A 23,504-nucleotide genomic window follows, 5' to 3' on the forward strand; every position below is an offset into this window, starting at 1 on the left:
AAAGTGTGAATGGAGTTTCTAGGTGAAAGTGCTTTTTTGACGTGCCAATATCTGCCATTGAGCCCCATTGTACATTTCTCAAATTTGAAAGCACTATATTTCTAAAACTATGAAACATTTCAAAGATTCCTTTTCAGGCAAACATGTCCACCGTAAGATGAACCTAAATAGGTTTGAATGGGGTTTCTAGGTGTAAGTATGTAGGACTAGTAGCATGCCAAAGTTTGTGCTATTGCCATTGAGAATGCATTGGGCGTTTAAGTTAAATAACTCCGAAACTACAAAACATTTCAAAGTAAAAAGTTCCAGCATGTGTCTCCACAGTAAGCTGACTTATAAAAAGTGTGAATGGAGTTTCTAGGTGAAAGTGCTTTTTTGACGTGCCAATATCTGCCATTGAGCCCCATTGTACATTTCTCAAATTTGAAAGCACTATATTTCTAAAACTATGAAACATTTCAAAGATTCCTTTTCAGGCAAACATGGCCACCATAAGATGAACCTAAATAGGTTTGAATGGGGTTTCTAGGTGTAAGTATGTAGGACTAGTAGCATGCCAAAGTTTGTGCTATTGCCATTGAGAATGCATTGGGCGTTTAAGTTAAATAACTCCGAAACTACAAAACATTTCAAAGTAAAAAGTTCCAGCATGTGTCTCCACAGTAAGCTGACTTATAAAAAGTGTGAATGGAGTTTCTAGGTGAAAGTGCTTTTTTGACGTGCCAATATCTGCCATTGAGCCCCATTGTACATTTCTCAAATTTGAAAGCACTATATTTCTAAAACTATGAAACATTTCAAAGATTCCTTTTCAGGCAAACATGGCCACCATAAGATGAACCTAAATAGGTTTGAATGGGGTTTCTAGGTGTAAGTATGTAGGACTAGTAGCATGCCAAAGTTTGTGCTATTGCCATTGAGAATGCATTGGGCGTTTAATTTAATAACTCCGAAACTACAAAACATTTCAAAGTAAAAAGTTCCAGCATGTGTCTCCACAGTAAGCTGACTTATAAAAAGTGTGAATGGAGTTTCTAGGTGAAAGTGCTTTTTTGACGTGCCAATATCTGCCATTGAGCCCCATTGTACATTTCTCAAATTTGAAAGCACTATATTTCTAAAACTATGAAACATTTCAAAGATTCCTTTTCAGGCAAACATGTCCACCGTAAGATGAACCTAAATAGGTTTGAATGGGGTTTCTAGGTGTAAGTATGTAGGACTAGTAGCATGCCAAAGTTTGTGCTATTGCCATTGAGAATGCATTGGGCGTTTAAGTTAAATAACTCCGAAACTACAAAATATTTCAAAGTAAAAAGTTCCAGCATGTGTCTCCACAGTAAGCTGACTTATAAAAAGTGTGAATGGAGTTTCTAGGTGAAAGTGCTTTTTTGACGTGCCAATATCTGCCATTGAGCCCCATTGTACATTTCTCAAATTTGAAAGCACTATATTTCTAAAACTATGAAACATTTCAAAGATTCCTTTTCAGGCAAACATGGCCACCATAAGATGAACCTAAATAGGTTTGAATGGGGTTTCTAGGTGTAAGTATGTAGGACTAGTAGCATGCCAAAGTTTGTGCTATTGCCATTGAGAATGCATTGGGCGTTTAAGTTAAATAACTCCGAAACTACAAAACATTTCAAAGTAAAAAGTTCCAGCATGTGTCTCCACAGTAAGCTGACTTATAAAAAGTGTGAATGGAGTTTCTAGGTGAAAGTGCTTTTTTGACGTGCCAATATCTGCCATTGAGCCCCATTGTACATTTCTCAAATTTGAAAGCACTATATTTCTAAAACTATGAAACATTTCAAAGATTCCTTTTCAGGCAAACATGGCCACCATAAGATGAACCTAAATAGGTTTGAATGGGGTTTCTAGGTGTAAGTATGTAGGACTAGTAGCATGCCAAAGTTTGTGCTATTGCCATTGAGAATGCATTGGGCGTTTAAGTTAAATAACTCCGAAACTACAAAACATTTCAAAGTAAAAAGTTCCAGCATGTGTCTCCACAGTAAGCTGATTTTTAAAAAGTGTGAATGGAGTTTCTAGGTGAAAGTGCTTTTTTGACGTGCCAATATCTGCCATTGAGCCCCATTGTACATTTCTCAAATTTGAAAGCACTATATTTCTAAAACTATGAAACATTTCAAAGATTCCTTTTCAGGCAAACATGGCCACTATAAGATGAACCTAAATAGGTTTGAATGGGGTTTCTAGGTGTAAGTATGTAGGACTAGTAGCATGCCAAAGTGTGTGCTATTGCCATTGAGAATGCATTGGGCGTTTAAGTTAAATAACTCCGAAACTACAAAACATTTCAAAGTAAAAAGTTCCAGCATGTGTCTCCACAGTAAGCTGATTTATAAAAAGTGTGAATGGAGTTTCTAGGTGAAAGTGCTTTTTTGACGTGCCAATATCTGCCATTGAGCCCCATTGTACATTTCTCAAATTTGAAAGCACTATATTTCTAAAACTATGAAACATTTCAAAGATTCCTTTTCAGGCAAACATGGCCACCATAAGATGAACCTAAATAGGTTTGAATGGGGTTTCTAGGTGTAAGTATGTAGGACTAGTAGCATGCCAAAGTTTGTGCTATTGCCATTGAGAATGCATTGGGCGTTTAATTTAATAACTCCAAAACTACAAAACATTTCAAAGTAAAAAGTTCCAGCATGTGTCTCCACAGTAAGCTGACTTATAAAAAGTGTGAATGGAATTTCTATGTGAAAGTGCTTTTTTGACGTGCCAATATCTGCCATTGAGCCCCATTGTACATTTCTCAAATTTGAAAGCACTATATTTCTAAAACTATGAAACATTTCAAAGATTCCTTTTCAGGCAAACATGGCCACCATAAGATGAACCTAAATAGGTTTGAATGGGGTTTCTAGGTGTAAGTATGTAGGACTAGTAGCATGCCAAAGTTTGTGCTATTGCCATTGAGAATGCATTGGGCGTTTAAGTTAAATAACTCCGAAACTACAAAACATTTCAAAGTAAAAAGTTCCAGCATGTGTCTCCACAGTAAGCTGACTTATAAAAAGTGTGAATGGAGTTTCTAGGTGAAAGTGCTTTTTTGACGTGCCAATATCTGCCATTGAGCCCCATTGTACATTTCTCAAATTTGAAAGCACTATATTTCTAAAACTATGAAACATTTCAAAAATTCCTTTTCAGGCAAACATGGCCACCATAAGATGAACCTAAATAGGTTTGAATGGGGTTTCTAGGTGTAAGTATGTAGGACTAGTAGCATGCCAAAGTTTGTGCTATTGCCATTGAGAATGCATTGGGCGTTTAAGTTAAATAACTCCGAAACTCCAAAACATTTCAAAGTAAAAAGTTCCAGCATGTGTCTCCACAGTAAGCTGACTTATAAAAAGTGTGAATGAAGTTTCTAGGTGAAAGTGCTTTTTTGACGTGCCAATATCTGCCATTGAGCCCCATTGTAAACTTCTCAAATTTGAAAGCACTATATTTCTAAAACTATGAAACATTTCAAAGATTCCTTTTCAGGCAAACATGTCCACCGTAAGATGAACCTAAATAGGTTTGAAAGGGGTTTATAGGTGTAAGTATGTAGGACTAGTAGCATGCCAAAGTTTGTGCTATTGCCATTGAGAATGCATTGGGCGTTTAAGTTAAATAACTCCGAAACTACAAAACATTTCAAAGTAAAAAGTTCCAGCATGTGTCTCCACAGTAAGCTGAGCAGGCAAATATGAAATGGCTGATGAAGACCTAGTCGGTTGAAACGTTGCATTTACTGTAATTGTTGCCTTAAAAGAAAATAAGTCTCGGAGCTCTACAAACTGGTGTGCGGATGTTCTTCCTCTTCCTTGATGTTTGCCTTGATGCCTGACATCCAGCACCTATAGCCTGAATATAGGCATTGAGAAATATGTTAATTTATGCTACTCAATTTGGTCTGAGACTGGGCTACTTCAAACTAATGACTTCCATCAATGTGGCGTGGCATGGAGGTGATCAGCCTGTGGCACTGTTGAGGTGCTCATCCTTTGTATGTGTATTGTTGGATCTGTTGTCTCATCTTCCATGACCTTGATCTCCAAATGAAATGCAGAATCCAATTTGCTTGAAGGTGTCATAGGTGTCATCCACAAGGAAAACTGTTATGAAATCTCTCTCTCACTCACTCACACACACACACACACACACACACACACACACACACACACACACACACACTCACACACACACACACACACACACACACACACACACACACACACACACACACACACACACACACACACACACACACACACACACACACACACACACACACACACACACACACACCTCAAAGTATAGCTGATTAGCTAAAGGGCCTACTGTATCATTAAATAAATCAGTACAATCAGAGGAATTCAGAACATATTTCAAATGTTATGGCTGTGGTGCTTGTAGAGGAGGTAGTCAGGGCCATTGGAATGTAAATAAAAAAGCCACTATCTCAATCAACATTGGGGCTGGGCTAAGTTAGGGCATGTCCTCCTCACCTAGAGATACCCACTTCTCCTCTGCAAGCGGCACAGAATGCAAGCAATTTGCCAATATGATGACAACAAAAAGGAATAAAATACACACCAAAACAGAATGAATCTAGAAGTTGCTTTACATTTACGTCATTACATGGCCAACAGTGATATTGTGATATTCTATATACTTTTCATTCCTTTTGTTTGACTACGTGTTGCTGAAGGCTGAGGTGAGGTTTCAAGATAGAAGATAGAAGTGTTTTGGGTTCAGTATAAGTGTTGGCTTACCACTGTGTAAAGATGATTATCATGCCAACTGTGACCAGCCCAGAGGGCCTCAGACTAAAGATTGCATGTCACAAAGCATGTCTACTCATCAAGCCATTTAGTCCGGCAGCCGGGGGTGTGGAGTGGGAAATTTGGTATATAGTTTTTTTTATTGGCCTATAATATTGTCTATACATCATGAATCCACTTGCTGACCCGCTGTCAGCATTGAGCAATTTTTATAGGGGTTTATATGTGACCAAATGTCCCATAGCCTTCCATTTCGGGTTTATGATCCGGTCGGGATCGGATGGTAACTTTCGTCATGTTGTAGTCAATGATTTGTAGTCATCTGGCAGGAAACCACAAGGCGTAATCAGTACTGAATGGGTAGTTCTTATTCCGCCTTGTTGTTTCCTGCCTGATGACTACAAATCAGTGATTACAACATGACGTAAATTACCATCTGCTCGAGACCGGTTCACACAGCGATTTTGGAACACAGGCCATGGGCTTTCCTCCGAGGTGGAAAGCCTGGTGACGCGAGGTTAGTTGGCTGCCGGACTAATTGCACAGGCTAGCAAGTCCTCTCACGCCTAATTATATTATTCTCTGTCTGTAGTATTATTTAATTATATCATTATAATTATAGTATTATATAAAAAAGCCCACACCTAACCTTAATCTTAGGGGAAAAAAGAATAAAGCCAACCGTGGGATTTGAACCTATGACTTGAACATGTTGGGTTGGAAGTGTCCCAATTAGTCAACAATGTGTAAGTTAGGGAGAATTCTCTGACAGTAGCCTACTACTGCACAAGTCTATGGCCCCCTTTCCACCGGTTGGGTTCAGTTATTTTGGGTTCTTAGTCCATGAGCCAGACCTCCAAAATTGGAACGTTAATTATGAGTGTGCAAAACCACTCAATTCCATTAAATTGTTTATAGGATCAATATAAGTAAATTCAAATATGATAACCCTTCTACAGTAGTAGATTTTTCATATTTTCTATTTTTTTTGCATATTTTCCTATGTGCCTAATTTGCATATTTAAATGTACAATTTCTGAAGTTTTGCAATACAATAAATCATTGTCTGTCCAGTAATCAACTGGGGAAGTTTCATGGTGATAACTATTAATTACATTTTTACCTATTCACCTATCAGTATCACAGTGAAAATAACTAAATGTGTGATAAATATGAAAAAGCTACTACTGTGGAAGGGTTATCATATTAATGTATACACCCTATAAACAATTTAATATGTATGGTTTTACACACTCAATTCATAATTAACGACAATTTTGGAGCTCTGGCTCATGGACTAAGAACCAAGAAGAACTGGACTGGTTCCCAACCGGTGGAAAATGGGCCTATGTGTAAAACACTGAATTCAATTTATCCCTCAGTTTACAGCCAACTCGAGCCTGTGACCTTCTCTGCTCACCAGTCCGCCACGCCTGCTTTCGAACAAGTCGCAAAAGAATAAGGATCGCACAATCATTACACAAGCTTCCGTTTTTACGTGTATTATTTTAATATAGTTAAAGCAGGCACCCCTGAGCCACTGCTAACCTGACTCTGCCAGATTGCGGCAGTATTGAGTTCACAAGTTCCCTCCTGAATGCAAATGTTGTCCAGCAGGGGAAGTGGTTTCACCAGGCTAAGGCACTGCCGCCCCGGGGTGGTTCAACTCATAGATATATATATCTATGGTTCAACTTACCCGCTGCCGGCTGCCTGACTCCCTCGTTCTCCCCATAGAGTATAGTGCAAGACTGCAAGTTGACCATTCAGTTAAACGGCTTCCCATAATCGAACGTGTTTTGTGCACTGCATGTTTCAGAACTAGTTTCACATTTTTGCAGTCCAGAATCCAGACAAAACATTAAAACAGAGCCACAGAACGGTACGGTGATCATTATTGTTTTTGCATGGTATTTAGAATCTCTGATTTATTTTTCGCATGGGGTTTTAGAATAGAATTACGGCTTCTGTCGTCTCGTCACGTTTATTGAAGCTACCTGCTTTCAAATGAAAACAACAATTTGATTGAATTATGATTAGTGATTAGTTCTCCATGCGCACCGTATGGTAGTGTGGCCGAGTGGTCTAAGGCGCTGGATTTAGGCTCCAGTCATTTCGATGGCGTGGGTTCGAATCCCACCACTGCCAGAATCTTTTTAAGAAACGGGTTCAATTTCAGTATAAGGTCCAAATATTTCAATTGATTAACTATGGTGATGATAATCTCATATGACCAGTGGGACAAACAATGGCATCGACCACAACGCCAAACATTCATTGTTTACCGTAATCGTGTAGTAGGCTGCCAGTAACGGTGCAAGAGCTCCCTCTGGTGATCAAATTGTAGGCGCACAAGATCACTGCACTGCTCTTTACCATGACAAAGATGACACAATTGGAGGCTATAATTTTACTTTTATTTCATAGATGTAGATTTAAATACATATTAATTATTTTATAAATGATTAATAGATTATATTATTACATCAATGTAATTAAAACACTGAGCATACAAATTAGGCTTAATTATAAAATAATAGCCTAGTCAATGGCATTCAAAATTAGTTGTAAAAGCTTACAAAATGACTAGCACTATTACACTATTACATTCCTTCATGGAAACTAGAATGGAAGCATGTAAATTACATTCAAAAGGAATTGTAAATATACATTTTACAATATCAATAAATGAACATAAACTATTTCTCTCCAGTCTCATGAAATCGAATCAACTTAAAGCTGTATAGAAATCCAGTAGAGTACATTAACTGGATATTTTAATAATACTTTTAAAAGAGCCAGGTACTTCTCACAGAAGAAGAGTCTCTCTCTCTTGCTCTCTCGCACACCCCTACAGAATGCACCAAAAATAGACTAAGTTACATGGATGTGAAAATTTAGATACTCTATTGCTTTGAGTCAGAGAAACGCTCTTTTCAGGTAATTGCCATTGGCATCACAGTAAGATTTGCTGATTAAGGACCAGGATCATCTATATCTTTGAATGAACAAAAATTGCATTGACAACATGTTCTGGCAGATATACAGTACAGCTGATCTGCAAAATCTTGAGAGTTAATTTAACTCTGAGTATATAGGAAAAATGAAATCTGCACACCAAAAATAACAGGTGCAAAAGGAGAAAAATACAAATGTATAAAAATAGAGACTCCATACAACGCCATACCACAAACACCAAAACTTCTGATAAACGTTTGGTGTTTGCAGTATGGAGTTGTATAGAGTTTCTCTTTTGATAAACTGTCTCTGACTATGTAAAAAAAATATATATATATCAAGTTTTACACACTCAGAGTTAAATTAACACTTTGTTGGCTTTTGTATTGTATTCTATTAAAACGTTATACATGTGGGATATTGTATGCAATCATTCATTCAAATCAGGCAGAGGTACATGGATGTAGCACTAGACTGGCTGGTACTACTGCCAGAGACGGGAGCACAGCAGTAACAGCAGCAGGCAGAGTCCCAGCACCACAAGCATCAGGAGAGGCTGGTTCCAGGAAGTGGACCGGCCCAGGGGAGCTGACCCTGAGTGTGGTGGTCCAGACTTCAGGTACTGTTCCACGGAGTCTGCCAGGGTGTAGTGCTGGGGACAGAAGCCCAACTCTCGACGTGCCTTGTCAATCTTGAAGGTGTGGCTCACCGCTATGTTCCTCACCTAGAATTTTAGAGAAGATACTTGAGATGAGATGAGATGAGATATACTTTACTTCGATTACACGCGGCCTGTCATCTCCAGGGGTTCCTTGTAGCGATCACCGACACCTATACACCCACAGTTAGACAAAGGCACTGTTTAAAGGTGTTGAGTCTTATCAGGAGGCTGGAAGAAGCTAAAGGTCAGAGTGTGAGGTTAATGTTTTAGATTAACCTCAGTTGGGGAAACTTTGTTTAACACCGTGCCACCCGAGGCCTGATACTGATGATGCTTCTCTTGCCTCTGTATCTTCTTACTGCCTGCCTGGGGATAAGGTGTCTGCATGGAAAGTATCCATTCCATAACGATGGATGGAGACAACACTCCTAGACATAATCCAAGACATACACACACAGGAATCTCTGTCACAAAGAACATAACTTCAGTGCTGCCTTTGAATGTATATGCTTTTACTTATTGTCCGTTTAAAGCAGGGTTGGCCAAAAGGTAGATCATGATCTACCAGTAGATCACAAAGGCTGTGCAGGTAGATCACATGACATGCCCCCTGCAGTAGATCACGATCTACCAGTAGATCACAAAGGCTGTGCAGGTAGATCACATGACATGCCCCCTGCAGTAGATCACGATCTACCAGTAGATCACAAAGGCTGTGCAGGTAGATCACATGACATGCCCCCTGCAGTAGATCACGATCTACCAGTAGATCACAAAGGCTGTGCAGGTAGATCACATGACATGCCCCCTGCAGTAGATCACGATCTACCAGTAGATCACAAAGGCTGTGCAGGTAGATCACATGACATGCCCCTAAAGAGTATTTCATTTAAATATATTGAAGAAAAAAAACGATTACAAAAATTCTCCCCCTCTATTTCCCATTCCAAGTGCATTTGTCTTATACTGTACAGAATGTAACACGAACTCTACTATTCCGAAGCCCCCTCAGGTACATACAGTATTTAAACTATTTTCAGCAATGGTATAATAATTGATTTGGTGGGTAGATCTTGCCGAGCTGGTCATTTTGAAAGTAGCTCTCAAGTCAAAAAGTGTGGGCACCCCTGGTTTAAAGTTTCCAATCCATGCTCATTTCTTATAGATATCTTGTATAAGCCTCTTGAGGGTCTACTGTATGTTCTGTATAATTTTCTCATCAGCTTTCAACACAAGACACAGCACAGTTTCATCCATTGAGGAATCTATTGTCTGCTCAAGTTAGTCGACTGGATATTCGTAATCTGTGTTATGTTATACTTTTTGGAAAATGTCATAAAACGGACCAGTGCCTAGCGACCATGTCTTGGAGTATGTCTTTAACATTTGTATGTTTTGACATGGGATGGGAGGAAACCTACATTAACGAGAACATGCAAACTCCACACATAAAGAGCCCAGTAGAGTTCAAAGCCAGTATCTTCTTACTGTGAGGAAACAGTGCTAAGTAACCACTGATTCACAGTGCCACCACACTCAGTGCCACCCATCAGTACCTACTTGCCAGTTGCCATCTACCTACTTACACCTGCCACTGTGGTGAAATAAGTACTGATGGGTTCATACTGTTAAATCTAACCATCCCCCAACCCATATTCCAGACTTCACCCATGAGTTTTGATTCAAACAATATGTAATTGCAACAATAATAATTATAATATGTCATAAGCCATTTAATCCCACAGCAATTTACCCACCTAGATTTGGAAAATAAAAGGGGCCTAGTCTACTCTATAGTCACTGTTATTGGTGCTAACGTGCTTGGATTGTTTAGTTGCAATTGTCCTAACCATCTTGGTTATTCTAAAACAGTTTCAAAGCCTGTCGCTTATTTTGGAACACCAGGTAGCCCTCTGAACTTTGCTGTTGTATCAGAGCTCAACAGTGATGGCTCCACTTCACAGTCTGAACCATTCAGAGACGGGATGGGCTAACCACAGCTATCATATCACATCATCACAGTGGCTGTGAGGTCACTTCCTGAAACCATCATCTTGAACTTCCTGTCCTGAGGCACGCATGCTAGTTTATGTTTTATTCACAGGGCAATCATCAATCATCCGGCCTAGCCAGCAGTCATCTGACTGAATGAGCTCTGGGTTCAGGCATGCGCCAAGATTTGGTTTCTTTGACTCATCACACATTCATGAAGACAACATTACTCATCATGGTTGTGCCAGCTCTTGGCTGTTAAAGCCACTCCAGTATTATGGCATACAGAATGACTGTAACCTTCCCTCCATCTCTTGAATGAACCTGGACCGTCACATCCCACTGACCTACTGTCCACCAGACACAGCAGGCCGAATTTGAGATATCAGACAAAGGAAGTGTTGATTTGCCATAATTTGTGAAACCATTAAAGCTAATTTTGATTATAACCATAATTAATTCATGCACAAACAGATCGCATCCGATGGAGCGAGCAGGGGTTGGGGTAGGAAACTACTCGCTCTAATGAAGTCTGTCTTCACTGTTGTGGGTGAGAGAGAGGGCCCCCGTGGGACTTAAACAAGACTCTAATCATCTGGTAGCAGGTAACCCAAGACCCCCCCATCCCCATCCAAATCCCATCACACACACGTTGCAAACACGCACAGGAACCATACCAATTCCCTATCTACTGTACACAACCCCAAGCACAGTACCATACAGTAATTGTACTGTAGGTAGGCAGCAGGTGGCCAGAACACACCCGTCAGCAATAATGTCTGGCCCGGCAAATGTTTTTGTAAATAATTTACAATATCTGACTGACAGTCCCACATAGGATGGATATGGACAATGGCTTTGCATTGATCAAACCAGGTAGGATGAACACATATAGTTATATTGCCATTCTTTGAATGTTTTCACTGTAAACCTTCCTCCTTAGACTTGTTTTGATGAAACCAAAACTGTTTAAAATGCCTTAAACAATACATTGTATCTCTCTGAGACCTTCAGACATGAAAGAGCTTGTCTAAAAAGTAATATGACTGTCTGTCTCCAGTAAAAATTCCATTCATTCATTTTAAAAACTTTTGAAGAATTAATTAATTTTCATTTTAAAACTTTTGAAGAACTAATGTCCACATTCAAGTATGGGGCCTGAACAAAATGACTACACAAGGCATTTCTGTATGCACCTGTAACATTTGATTCCACAATCCACACACATTTCTATTCATTATTTCTATCACACATCTTTATTTATTAACTTTTATAGCAATATAGTGACTAATGTAAGGTGTTTTGTTGCATTTCAAAGGTCCTAAATTAGCCATTGATTGTGTTCTGCCCCACCATCTAACAGCTTATAAAGATAATTGGCTAAAGGCTAAACTTACTTGCAGAACCCTGCCCCTCTACAGTATATTTGTCTAATGATGCCACCATGTTCTGTAATGTTCCCCTTTTGCATTTGGATATGGACTACTAGGATATACACAGTGATTCTCAACCTTTTTTTATTTCAAGGACCCAAATCAAAGAATAAATAAACACCCACACACTGTCTTCCAGTTCATTGGTGATAGATTTACAGTATATCATTCATATTGTTGACATACTGTACTCTTATACTTGTGTCTTGTGTCTATTTTAGTATATTTTATTTTCTCTTCATTTTAAAACATGCTTGGCTCTTGACAATTTTACCGGTTCCCATGTTTCAGTCTTAATGCTGCTGTTGCTATGTCACTTGAAATTCCCTCCGACAAAGACAAAGATCAATAAATGTTGATGAGGGAGAGAGAGACAGAGAGAAAGAAATACTCTTTCTATTCCAAATAAAATATTCTGAATTCATAAGAAAAACGGTTTCTCCAACATTATGGGTTTGATAGCAGGACTGGTTGACATTATCTGAAGCTACAGCTACTGTTCTAATGCTCCGGAATGTGTGGAAGTGTTTTAAGAGAGATGGACAAGGTGCAGTGTGTTTACCTCGTTTCTGGTGAAGAGGATAGGGAGTTCTACGATGGGTCTCAAGACGATGTGCAAATATTCAATGAGGATCGCTGTAAATAAGAGAGAGAAAACAACATATTGGCCAACTTTCAAACGTATTCCATGTATTAGTCATAGGGGTGGTATGTCTATAACCTCCACAATAGTTGTCAATGTTTTCTGTATTGCTACCGAGAGCTGTAGCAGTCTAATTCCCAGTGCCATAACAAAAACATAGTTTCAACTGCAGCAAGTCGCTGCTGAGTGCAGACCATATTTGGATGTTCAACTTCCTTCTAGTTCGTTCTGTGGTCTGCAACAATATCATTAATATAACAAGTACAATGTACTGGCACGTGTACTGTAGGTAATACTGTATGGACTTAATATCCCAAATCCCAAAACCGCTAGCTCATCCCAAACCTCAAGTCAATACATGAAAAAATACTGACGCACGCACGCACGCACGCACGCACGCACACACGCACACACACACTTTCTAACTCAGTACTGTACATACTGTCAGAAAGGCTCTGAGCAGGAGATTTACAACATTTCATTCAATATAGCACACAGTGACGATTGTATTGCTTGATTACACTGGCTTTCAATAAAAAGTGGGGAAGTTCTACTTTAACATAAACAACACAGAAGTCATATAGAGGTCATAAACTGTAGAGTATAGTCACAATTTTAAAACAAGTGACTCTAGTGATAGTATGAGAGTCTACAGTACCTGCTGAATAGACCAATGACACAGGCAGGCGTATCAAGGGTCTCCTGTAACCCAGCTTTTCAAACTAAAATTAGAAAATAGGAGTGAGTGAGGTATGAGGTAAATGCAGTAATCAGTGAATATCTTGTTGGTGTGACATTTGAAAGGGTAACTCACCAGTGGTGTCAACCACTCAAACAGGTTCACTGATTCTCCATCATTAATGAAATAGGCCTGCCCACTCTGTAAGAGAAACATTGACACCAAACATTAGCATTAAGACAGTGTACTGCACGCACACGCACGCACACACACACACACACACACTAGGTTCCTAGGTAGAAGTAGTCCAGTCTAGTAGTTATCTAGTGTAGATCAGATTGCTTTGATTACCACCTGCCTTCGCTGCAGTAACAGCTTGACAAGTTCAGGCGAAACAGTCACTAGGATCAGCTTAATTGGACATTAAACTCCAACTTGCATTCAACCAGGGGTGTTTACACAGACTGTGGCCCCATAGTGAGGGCAGGCCTTCTAACAATGTTTCAACCACTTACTTATACTTTGGGTATTCAAAAATAGCAGATACCACACTAGTATGAGCTTGTAGATCTGCTATTTGTTTTTAATCATGAAACCTTGTGCAAATATTTTAATTTATATATTTTTAAGCGAAAATTTTTTACTTCTGGAGGAGTGGAGGTCTCTGGTATGACATACCAGGGATCAGCTCGGGGTCCGCAGCCATATACATCTAAATGTGGGGGTCTGACATGAAAAGGTTTGAGAAGCACATGGTTGATGTTGTGTTTGGTGTGCAGCGGGCCACTCACAGAGACACAGCTCTTCATGGGTGTGAGAGCCTCGGCAGCCAGTAAGTGAGCCAGCACCAGGTTGTCTACATGAACCCAGTTCATCCGGGCCTGTGGGTCACCGAAGCGGAAGCTGAACAGCCGTCGCTTCACGTTCACCTGCCGAGAGAAGAACTGAGTCAGTCCAGTGTGTGTGTGTGTGTTTTTACATATTTTACAAAAATCATCATCATTACCAATAGGTAATCATAATTAATATTAGAGGTTAAAATATTAAGAGGAAGAATTGGGATTATAGTTTTAATCATAATTAGGCAGTCCTAGTGCGTGCTAGTAAGCAATAAGCAAGCAAGGAAGCTGAAGTAAGCAAGCATACATTAAGAAGTGACTACGTCCGATGAGAATCTCTGGCTCCTACAGTATATGCCAGGCCACTTTGTCCAACAGTAAACTCTGAACCAACGCCAACCAAACTTCACAACCTTACACACAGTCTAGCTTGACTACCTCAGCATGCCCAGGAGAAAAAAAACAGAAGGGTCGTAATGAGACACCTACAGAGGTCCCTATCAATAATGTAGGTGCTTCAGGCAGGCACACATGCCAACTAAGGGCACAGTAATTGGGCTGACACCGATGTCTCGTGTGGAACAGATACCGTAGTAGTAAGACAAACAGTCAATGAGTTTGGTTTGTTTACGCTGCCACTCACCATCACTCTGTGGAGGTGTCTCCTCTCCTCTGGGCCGTAGATTCCAGACGGGCGGAGGACGCACGTCCGCAACACACCTCCACCTTTAATTAATATGAGGAGGAGACAGACTTTAACTTGTTGTTTTTCATTTGAATGAATAACAAACATATTAAGGCATAGTACATGGTTCAGCAGGTCAATAAAATAAATCTAACATCACACTTTCAGTACCAAGTAACACAGAAATTGAATGAGCAAAAATGAATACTCAAAACAATAAGCGCGTGGTTGAGTCCGAAAACGTATTTTTTCACTTCATATGGTTCAAGGAGATGATCGAGATATAGTGACAATTCCGATTTGAAAGCCGAAAATGAGATATGTCTTTGTGTATATGTAGCAATAGTGCTAAATTCCGTTCTACTATCTTCCAATGTCAAGATTATATTGTTTCAAGAAAGGAGGTTTAACGTTAGTTTATCTATCGTTAAATCAACGGTGTATGTCTTCACAAAACAAGGTGACTACATCTCCATGAATTCAAGGCTTCATAATAATAATAATAATAATAATAATGAATTGCATTTTTATAGCGCTTTTCCGAGTGCTCAAAGCGCTTTACAATGGTTCATTCATTCATACATTGGGAGGTGAAGCGGCGAACAGTCGACGCCAGCGTCCTCACTTCCCACATTCACACACCAATGGTGGCGAGCTCACACCGACCAACTCATTGGAGGCAATGTAGGGTTCAGTGTCTTGCCCAAGGACACTTCGACATGTGGATAGGAGGAGCCATGGGGTGTGTAATTGATAGGACATACAGTAAGTCATTTTCTGAATGAACTACTAATTTAAAATGAAATTCCTCTACCTTTGGGGCAAGGAAATGAAAGATATCACGAAATCAACACAACTGCAAAAACAATTTTGTTGATTTCTTGTATTGTGGAGTTGTCTAACTTAATTCTGTATGCTGGTCTGATATTAGACAAGATTCCGAATATATAATCCAACTAGCGATGCCATGAAGTGCCCTTGAACAAGGCATTGAACCACTACGATGAAATGTTCTATGAGCAGGGCCTGGCTGGAAACAAGTTCTTGAGCTTAGCCCAGATACCCTGGGTAAATATAGTAATCATTTCATTTCATTTCATTTCATTTCATTTCAAGGATTATTCAAATACTCCATGTAGCACTTCACAATGCCAAACTTTCTATTACCACAGTTTCTAAAGCCACCCCATACATTAGCCTGAACAGAGACAATACATATAATAAATAATACTTCCTACTGCAGCATATGCATTGGCTTTAAACTAGAACGTATATATAATGAGCTTAATGGAATATAGAAACAAGAGGCCATTGATCATGTATATATCGGTGTATAGGGTTACACCCAGAGACGGAATGCAAAGCTTCCGCCTGCTGTTTATGCGAAGCAGTGGAATTGCCAAAGAGTGAGCTGTGAAGAATATACCCTCGCACGCCTTTAAGCAGCAGGCAGTTGTACTTTCTATAAGGGACTAGGAAATAGATACAGATAGTGTTTACAAGTGTTTGTCTGTTTGTGAAAGACAAAGGGGGAGGGAGGAAGAGAGAGCGGTCTGCTTGTTGCAGACTGCTTGAGACAACCTGGTGTCAGGTGGTCACTGGACTGACTCCAGTGGTATTGTGCTGCCAGCTCTAAATTTAAACTGGTGTCAGCAGGTCTCTTGGATTGGATTGCACATCTTGGTGTCTATAGCAACAATTAGCTCAGAGGGCGGCACATGTACAAGCACACACATGCACAAACACATAGACTCATGCATGCACGCACGCACGCGCCGCACGCGCACGCGTGCGCACGCGCACACGCACACACACACACACACACACACACACACACACACACACACACACACACACACAGATCATGACTCACCTTTAAGCAAGCATCCATTCGCAGAAAGGACCAATTGGTCTGCAACGGCTTTGGTTCTGGAGTAATGGTCTATGTGCTGGAACAGACATGAACGTCATATGTTAAGAGATCAATGGCTTCACTCACTCTCCCCATTCAACTTGAAGCACAGTAGTCAGAATGTACGAGCAAATCAATGCTTTACAGAACAAATAAGGCAGAATCCCTAAAGCGGTACATTTACTGTCGAGTGGAAACCTCAAATGTCCAAAACTGTTCTGGAATCAAATTCAAAAATAGCAAAAGTAGCAGAACAACAAGCTCAAAGCGCATCGCTTCGTGCCACGTTTCGAGCTTGTAGATCTGCTACGTTTGATGCTTTTGTCCGAGGCTGTAGTGGGATTACAAATGAAAAAATCACAATCGTGTGAAGTGAGGGGTGCTCATACATCATCATACATCACATTCCGTGCTCAGCCAATCAAATTATCACAAATGTCATTCCGGCCACTTTTGGCATCTTCACTTTTCTGGCCTCACTTTTATCTTCATTATGTACTTTGCTCAGCCAATCAAATCATCGCTATGGGGTAATCAGCCAATCATAAGCCAATGTTTGTGTTCAGACCCACAAAGCTGGGCATAGGAGGGCCTCAAAAATAAAAATGGAGATATGTTCCTGCCCGACAGCAACGTTATGCAGATTGCAGACATAATGCTCATCATGTTTGCTATTGTAATTTGTATTGTATAGCACTAACTATTGGAATGTAGGTGTACCACAAGAGGATTGATCCATTTCATTTTACAAACAGTCTTTATGTTAACCACTTTAACACTGGCATCTCTTATTTTGGGGCATGCCGTGAACATTTTTAGGTTAAACGCCTTTATACTCACCATATCCAGAGGCACATAGGGCACAGAATCCTCATCGCCCTCCTCGATTGGCCTGCCAGCAAATACCACATTGACCGTACTGGTGTACACCAGCCTAGAGATGCCCCGCTCTTTACACACTGAAGGCAGACAATGTAAACACAACAAAATGGCAAGTGGCATAAGACGTCAGGTAGAAAACTACAATCAAATTCAAACGCTAAAATAGAATGACACCTGTGCTTATCATAAATAAGAGTGAAAATGTAATACAAAAAAAAAAGATGACAAAAATAAGTCTGTCATATAAGGACAGACCTATTTTTCACAATTGTCCCCAATTGTTAATTGGGGACATGGTGTTTGGGTGACACAATGGAGAGACACACAGCAGTTTTCATGTCAAGGAAGCTCAAATTGATACATATTAGGCCGCAGATCCCCATTTGAAAAGATGTTGTGCCAGGGACCCCATAAGAGGTTCGTTGTTGTTATATGACTATGAGATTTAGTACAGAATTCGTACTGTCATTCATACATTCTTGTAATTTCATAATCATAAGTAGTGAAAATAGCCAATTGTGAGCTTGGGTCCTGGAGAGACATCACATTTCTCTTTTGGGTCTCGAGCTAAAAGGTTTGGGAATCAGTGCGTTAAACAATACATTGTTTCTCTATATTCTAAGAGACCTTGAAACATGAAAGAACTCTTGTTCGAAAAGGAGTATGACTGTTACTTTTATAGCAATATAGTTATTATTGTACCGTACCATTTTACAGTCCTAAAGTAGCTATTAATTGTGCTCTGGCCACCATCTCATGGAGTAGAAAAATAATTGTCTTATACTGTACTGTAGGTAGGGAGATAACAGTGGAGAGAATGAAATCTATGATCGAATAGTTCTTTTATTCTCTCATTGGGCCATTCTAGCCGGTGAAATAATCGTGAAATAAAACAGTTCCTCGTTTAGCTGATGGGCCCCTGGAACCCCCTCAAGGACCCCTGGGTGCCTCCGGACCCCACTTTGAGACACGTTGGCTATAGCTACTCGCAGAGGCTTTTACAAACCTATTGAGTGCCTAGTGGTGTTTACAAACACATTGTCACAGCACAAAATGACAAATGCCCTCCAACCATTTACAGTATGAGAGATACCCAATGTTGACAGCATGGAATCTGTGGAATGATCATAATGTTTGTGTGTGTCACAACTTTCACAAGGTATCTGTACCATTTATAATGTTGTTGGTCCCGCCCACGTTGACAGACTCGACCTGCTCCTTTCTTAACTTTGGGAACACAGAGAAAAACATCGCTTCTAAAATGTCAACATTTTATACCATGCATCAGCAGGTCTATGATACATTGAATGACCAATGTTTAATGTCACTTCAGTTTGTGATGGTGTAAGGAGGATCATATCGATATGCATCTCTCTGGAATGACAGCCTTACAGAGGTTTCATGGAGAAAGAAACTTGTCTGATGGCATTGTACAGCTGATGATGACAGATATTTGGCTGCTTGCATGCTCCACATGCACACAATAAACACTTACAATGAGATGGAATGTATAGGGTATGGAGTTGATTGATTATGTGTTATGACACCTTGCCTAAGAAAGCAAAGTCTGGAAGATGTACGTACGATGTATGTACTTGACTGCCAATCCACAGTTTTAAAAAACAATGTTTTTTTGTCTCTCAGCACATATCAGCACATATGTTTCTTTATGCTTTCCTCTTTATGTACTTGTTTTTATGATATTTTTATGATCTTTGTATGAAAGGTGCTATATAAATTAGTAAAGATCATTATCATTATACTGTTTGGCATGTTTAGAAGCAAGATGGTATGGTATACTTGATATAATTGCTGAGAGTGTGTGTGTGTGTGTGGTGTGTGCGTGCGTGCGTGCGTGCGTGCGTGCGTGCGTGCGTGCGTGCGTGCGTGCGTGCGTGCGTGCGTGCTTGCGTGCGTGCGTGCGTGCGTGCGTGCGTGCGTGCGTGCGTGCGTGCGTGCGTGCGTGCATCCGTAAATGCATGTGAGCGTTAGCAGATTTCTACAATCAGCAAATATTTGCAAATGGTTCTGAACATTGAGTTCTTAATACAGGGGGAATGTGCACATGCCGGGTGGCACACATCATCATCACACATCATCATTCTCTGAACATGCTCATATCTGTCTCAAAGTTCCTAGTCTATTCCATTATTTAACATGCAGAACAATGAAAAAATCTACTGAAACTCCCCCCTGTCAGGTGTAAAGGAGCAACTCAGGAATGAAGGAAGCATGAGTTCAAGTCTGTTGCTCTCCCCATGTCCCCCATAAATGGGGACTAGGTTGGCGGAGGGTGTGTAGAGCCCAGGATCACATTAGATAATTGACACAGGGGTGAAAAATGGGTTACAAAATCGTGGGATAAAAAAAAGAAAGAAGAAATCTACTGAAAAAACTAAATAGTTGTGAGTAAATATGAATAAAGTGTAGCCTATTCTCCGAACCAGTCATACTGAATGATGGGGAGGGATGTGCACTCACCTGTTCTGGCCCAGACATGCCATAGGAAGCTGTGTGAAATATACATTCCACTCCTTCGCAAACCTTATGAAGAGAAGCATAGTCCCGGATGTCACTCTAAATGAACGAGATGGGGAGATGGGGTTACTTGGTTTGTTGGCGATTTTATTTTATACTTTCAATCTGTGTGATAAAACAGGCTGAAAGCAGCCAGGGGAGACAATGCCTCAGCTGTATTCTAAACGCAGCAACCGCAACTGTATTTAAACATTTGAATGAGCTGGTAGCTTTGACGTAGCGTAAGTGATATGTTACGTGCGTTGTGTCAGAGATTATCCCATAGAAGGGCAGCATAATTAAGGTAAGCGCACCATGAGGTCTGCAGCTGAAACCTGAATCATGAAACCTGAATCTGTCTCCATCCAGTCAACACCTGGCACTCTGGGACGGGTCACTCATCTGTGTGTTCTTCCAGCCATCCCATCACCTACATTAACCACATGACACCTGCCTGATGGGACTACCCCACTTGGGGCTCCCAAGGCAGGCGTGTTCTATTCCCTACCCCCACATATAGTATGTTAAACTGCCCCTGGTAGCCAAAGTAACTTGCACTGACAACAGAAAAAAGGTCAATGAATCCTAACAGTAGACTGTGACACATCCACCCCTGTGCCGACACACAGTTAAGCAGCCCATCAGCGACAGCATGCCCCCTCACCTGGTGGAAGATGGCTCCATCTGGAGTATCCCAGGGTGGCTTGTGCAAGTCCATTAAGATCACTGGGATTCCCCGGCTGGCCAGCGCCCGGCCCAGTCTGGAGCCGAAGTAGCCACCTCCGCCCGTGACCAGCACCTTCCCAGGGCCCCTCCGTGGCAGAGCTGCCCCCTCTCCCCGCCTGGAGGTTGCGCATTCTTCTTGGCTACTGCTCCAGCCCCCCACTGCTCCGTTGACCGTGTGTCGGATCATGGCTGAGGTTGGAGTGGATGCCATGGCGGTGGTCGGCGGGTTGACCCAGGGCTGCTGCTGGGTGACGGTGTGGAGGTTGTTGTGGAACTGGTGTCCGTTGGCCTGCAGGCGGCACAGAGCACCGGCGGGGTTGGATAGGGAGACACCGGGGCAGGGCAGCTTCTCCACCTGACACACAGAACCTCCAATGTCATTCATACTGGGACCACACAGCTCCATTCACTGTCTGTAACTGGAGGGAGCATGGGAAGGAGAGAGGACATAAGAGGACATGATGGGTTATGGAGTATAGCAACCGTGCACAACTGCAGTCCAACAATGGTTTTGAACAAACCAAAGTTAAAACAATGACTGCCAGTAAAAGGGAAAAAAAGCAGAGTGTATTAGTACAGTAGCTTCTGTGGGACAATTAGGAACTGGCAACAACTGTAAAATAATATGAGATAAAACAAGCCACAAATATTTGTGGTAACCGTTAGTAACCTCAGGTCCAAAAGTGGTAAACAAGGCACTGTTATTCAGGAGGACATGATGAGCAATGCGCTTCGCTTAGCGCTTCGTCAGCTGCAACACGTTGCTCATGTCATCCTGAATACAAGATACTTGTTTGCAACAATTGTTGGAGCTGAGTGTGTGGATACTGGCAGACATATTTGTGACTCATTTGACCTTGTTAAAACATAGAATGTTTAGCAGTCTGGTGGTCTACTCAGCTGCAATGGATGCTGAGGCAGGATTAATTTAGCACAGTGCAATATAGGTCTTACAGGGACACTATTAAAAAGGTCTATAATTGTATTAGTATTTCAGCTAAAAACAAATCCCAATTAAGTATACTTATTCAAGTACCAAAGAAAGCATATCCTTTGACAAGTAGCTAACTTGGAGAAAAGTGCTGTAACAAAATCAAGGCATGGATTTCATTATAGCCTACTGTAGGCTAATGTAAATAATAATAATAATAACTCCCGCACTTATTTACATTGTTAATGTGCAATAGAACATATGTGTGTTAACCTTGCAGTACAAACGTTTAATTTCTTTCTTTGTTCTTCCCACACTTGCGCAAAAGCTATATAGCCCAAAAGTATAGGCCTAAATATGTCACATTACTATAACCTATGCCAAATCACAGGGAAAGGGCTAGCAAACGTTATTTCAATAGATTACTAGACTACAGTATCATGATTATTGTGAAATAACACCTTTAGCGTCCAATGTTTGGCTACACATCATCAGGACACGTTTTGAACAGTTGCTCAATATAAGGGCTAGCATATTAAAAGTTGTGTAGTTGTCTTCAAAGTAGGCAGGCTATAACATTTAATTTAGCATTTTATGAAGAACAACTAGAATTCTATTCTGAGAATTCAGAATTAAACGTAGACCTATACGCTACTATAAAGATTCGTCTTGCGCGTGACTTCGTGTGCGCAACCAACCGGTGTTTTGAAATGTGGTGATTGGTGTTCTGTAGCCAATCATCCTGTTATAGATTAATAGCTAGGCTACACACAACACAACTATGAAAGGTAAAGTAAAAAATAAATAAATAAATGTAATTTAAGGAAGATAAACCTGATGAGAGTATAGCCTAAGGCACACATAAATGGCACAGATTCTTCCTATTAAACTCTGAACCATGTTCACCAACTTACCTTTTTTATTGTATTCTTTCAGTTTAGTTATAATCCACAGGTTAGGCAACTAGTTCCCGCAGTGCTCACAGAATGGACCCTCTTTAAAGTGTCCCTGCATGTCACCCTGCAGCTGTCAGTCACCTGCAGGCTGCAGTGTATGCCACAGAGCTATGTCACCTGCGCTTTACCTCACCTGCATGGGACTCGATCTGGGAGTCGCCTACCGTAAATATTGTAGAAAGCGTGCACACGTTCGTTGCCGATGTATGATGATGCTATTTTACCAACAAATTAAAACAGTTGTTCTCGGCGCGACTTCCCAAAATAATCATATGGACTGTGGAGTGGAGTGGACCCCCCCACCCTGCCAGACAAGCACATGGAAATGTAGTGGTTGATGCATTTAGTTTGACTGACTCGGTTCCATACAAGATAGACATATTATACAAGACAGATAATACAAGGCAAAAAAAAAAACAAGTCATACAAAATACAAAACAAGAAAAATATATTTGACTAGTTTTTATAGTATATTTTATTCTTCCTTTTTAATTTTATTTTTTCCAAGTATGTACTGCAGGCCTATTACCAGTAAGAGCCTGAGGGCGAAAAGCGACCTCGCTGGTCTGGTTTTTGTCCTCTCTTTTTTCTAAGTCGTGTTTTTCAAATGGATTTGGCCAGGCGGCCGCCTGTCCTCGCCTTATTGAAGACTGGCGAGGTCGCATGCAAGCATCCGCCTGGGTGACAGCAGAGTGCTGGCGCTTCGGAATGGGGGGTCAGATCAACATATCCGCCTGGGTGACAGCAGACTGCTGGGCGAGTGCTGGTGCTTTGTGCTTTGGTAAGATCTTAAATTTCGGGCCTGTTGAGAACTCGTTTTCGTCGGCTGCCCTAATAACTTTGGGGCAGGCCTGTTTAGAGTTTAAATCAGTCAAAAGGGAG

The 23,504-nt window shown here is 40.8% G+C and overlaps 1 protein-coding gene across 1 annotated transcript; it reads right to left on the reverse strand.

Annotated features, from left to right (window-relative positions):
- Window positions 1–8,066: 8,066 nt before the first annotated feature.
- Window positions 8,067–22,701, reverse strand: sdr42e2 (short chain dehydrogenase/reductase family 42E, member 2). Its single transcript, XM_079519819.1, has 12 exons — window positions 22,581–22,701; window positions 20,674–21,154; window positions 19,974–20,069; window positions 18,662–18,719; window positions 17,451–17,569; window positions 16,572–16,647; window positions 14,657–14,739; window positions 13,966–14,103; window positions 13,310–13,375; window positions 13,154–13,217; window positions 12,415–12,488; window positions 8,067–8,490 (listed from the first exon to the last, which is right to left on the reverse strand). Exons 2-12 carry the CDS (start codon window positions 21,139–21,141, stop codon window positions 8,251–8,253), a joined length of 1,482 nt encoding a protein of 493 aa, XP_079375945.1. The 5' UTR covers window positions 21,142–21,154; window positions 22,581–22,701; the 3' UTR covers window positions 8,067–8,250.
- Window positions 22,702–23,504: the final 803 nt, after the last annotated feature.

Source organism: Electrona antarctica (assembly GCF_951216825.1).
Source record: "Electrona antarctica genome assembly, chromosome: 14".
Taxonomy (NCBI): domain Eukaryota; kingdom Metazoa; phylum Chordata; class Actinopteri; order Myctophiformes; family Myctophidae; genus Electrona; species Electrona antarctica.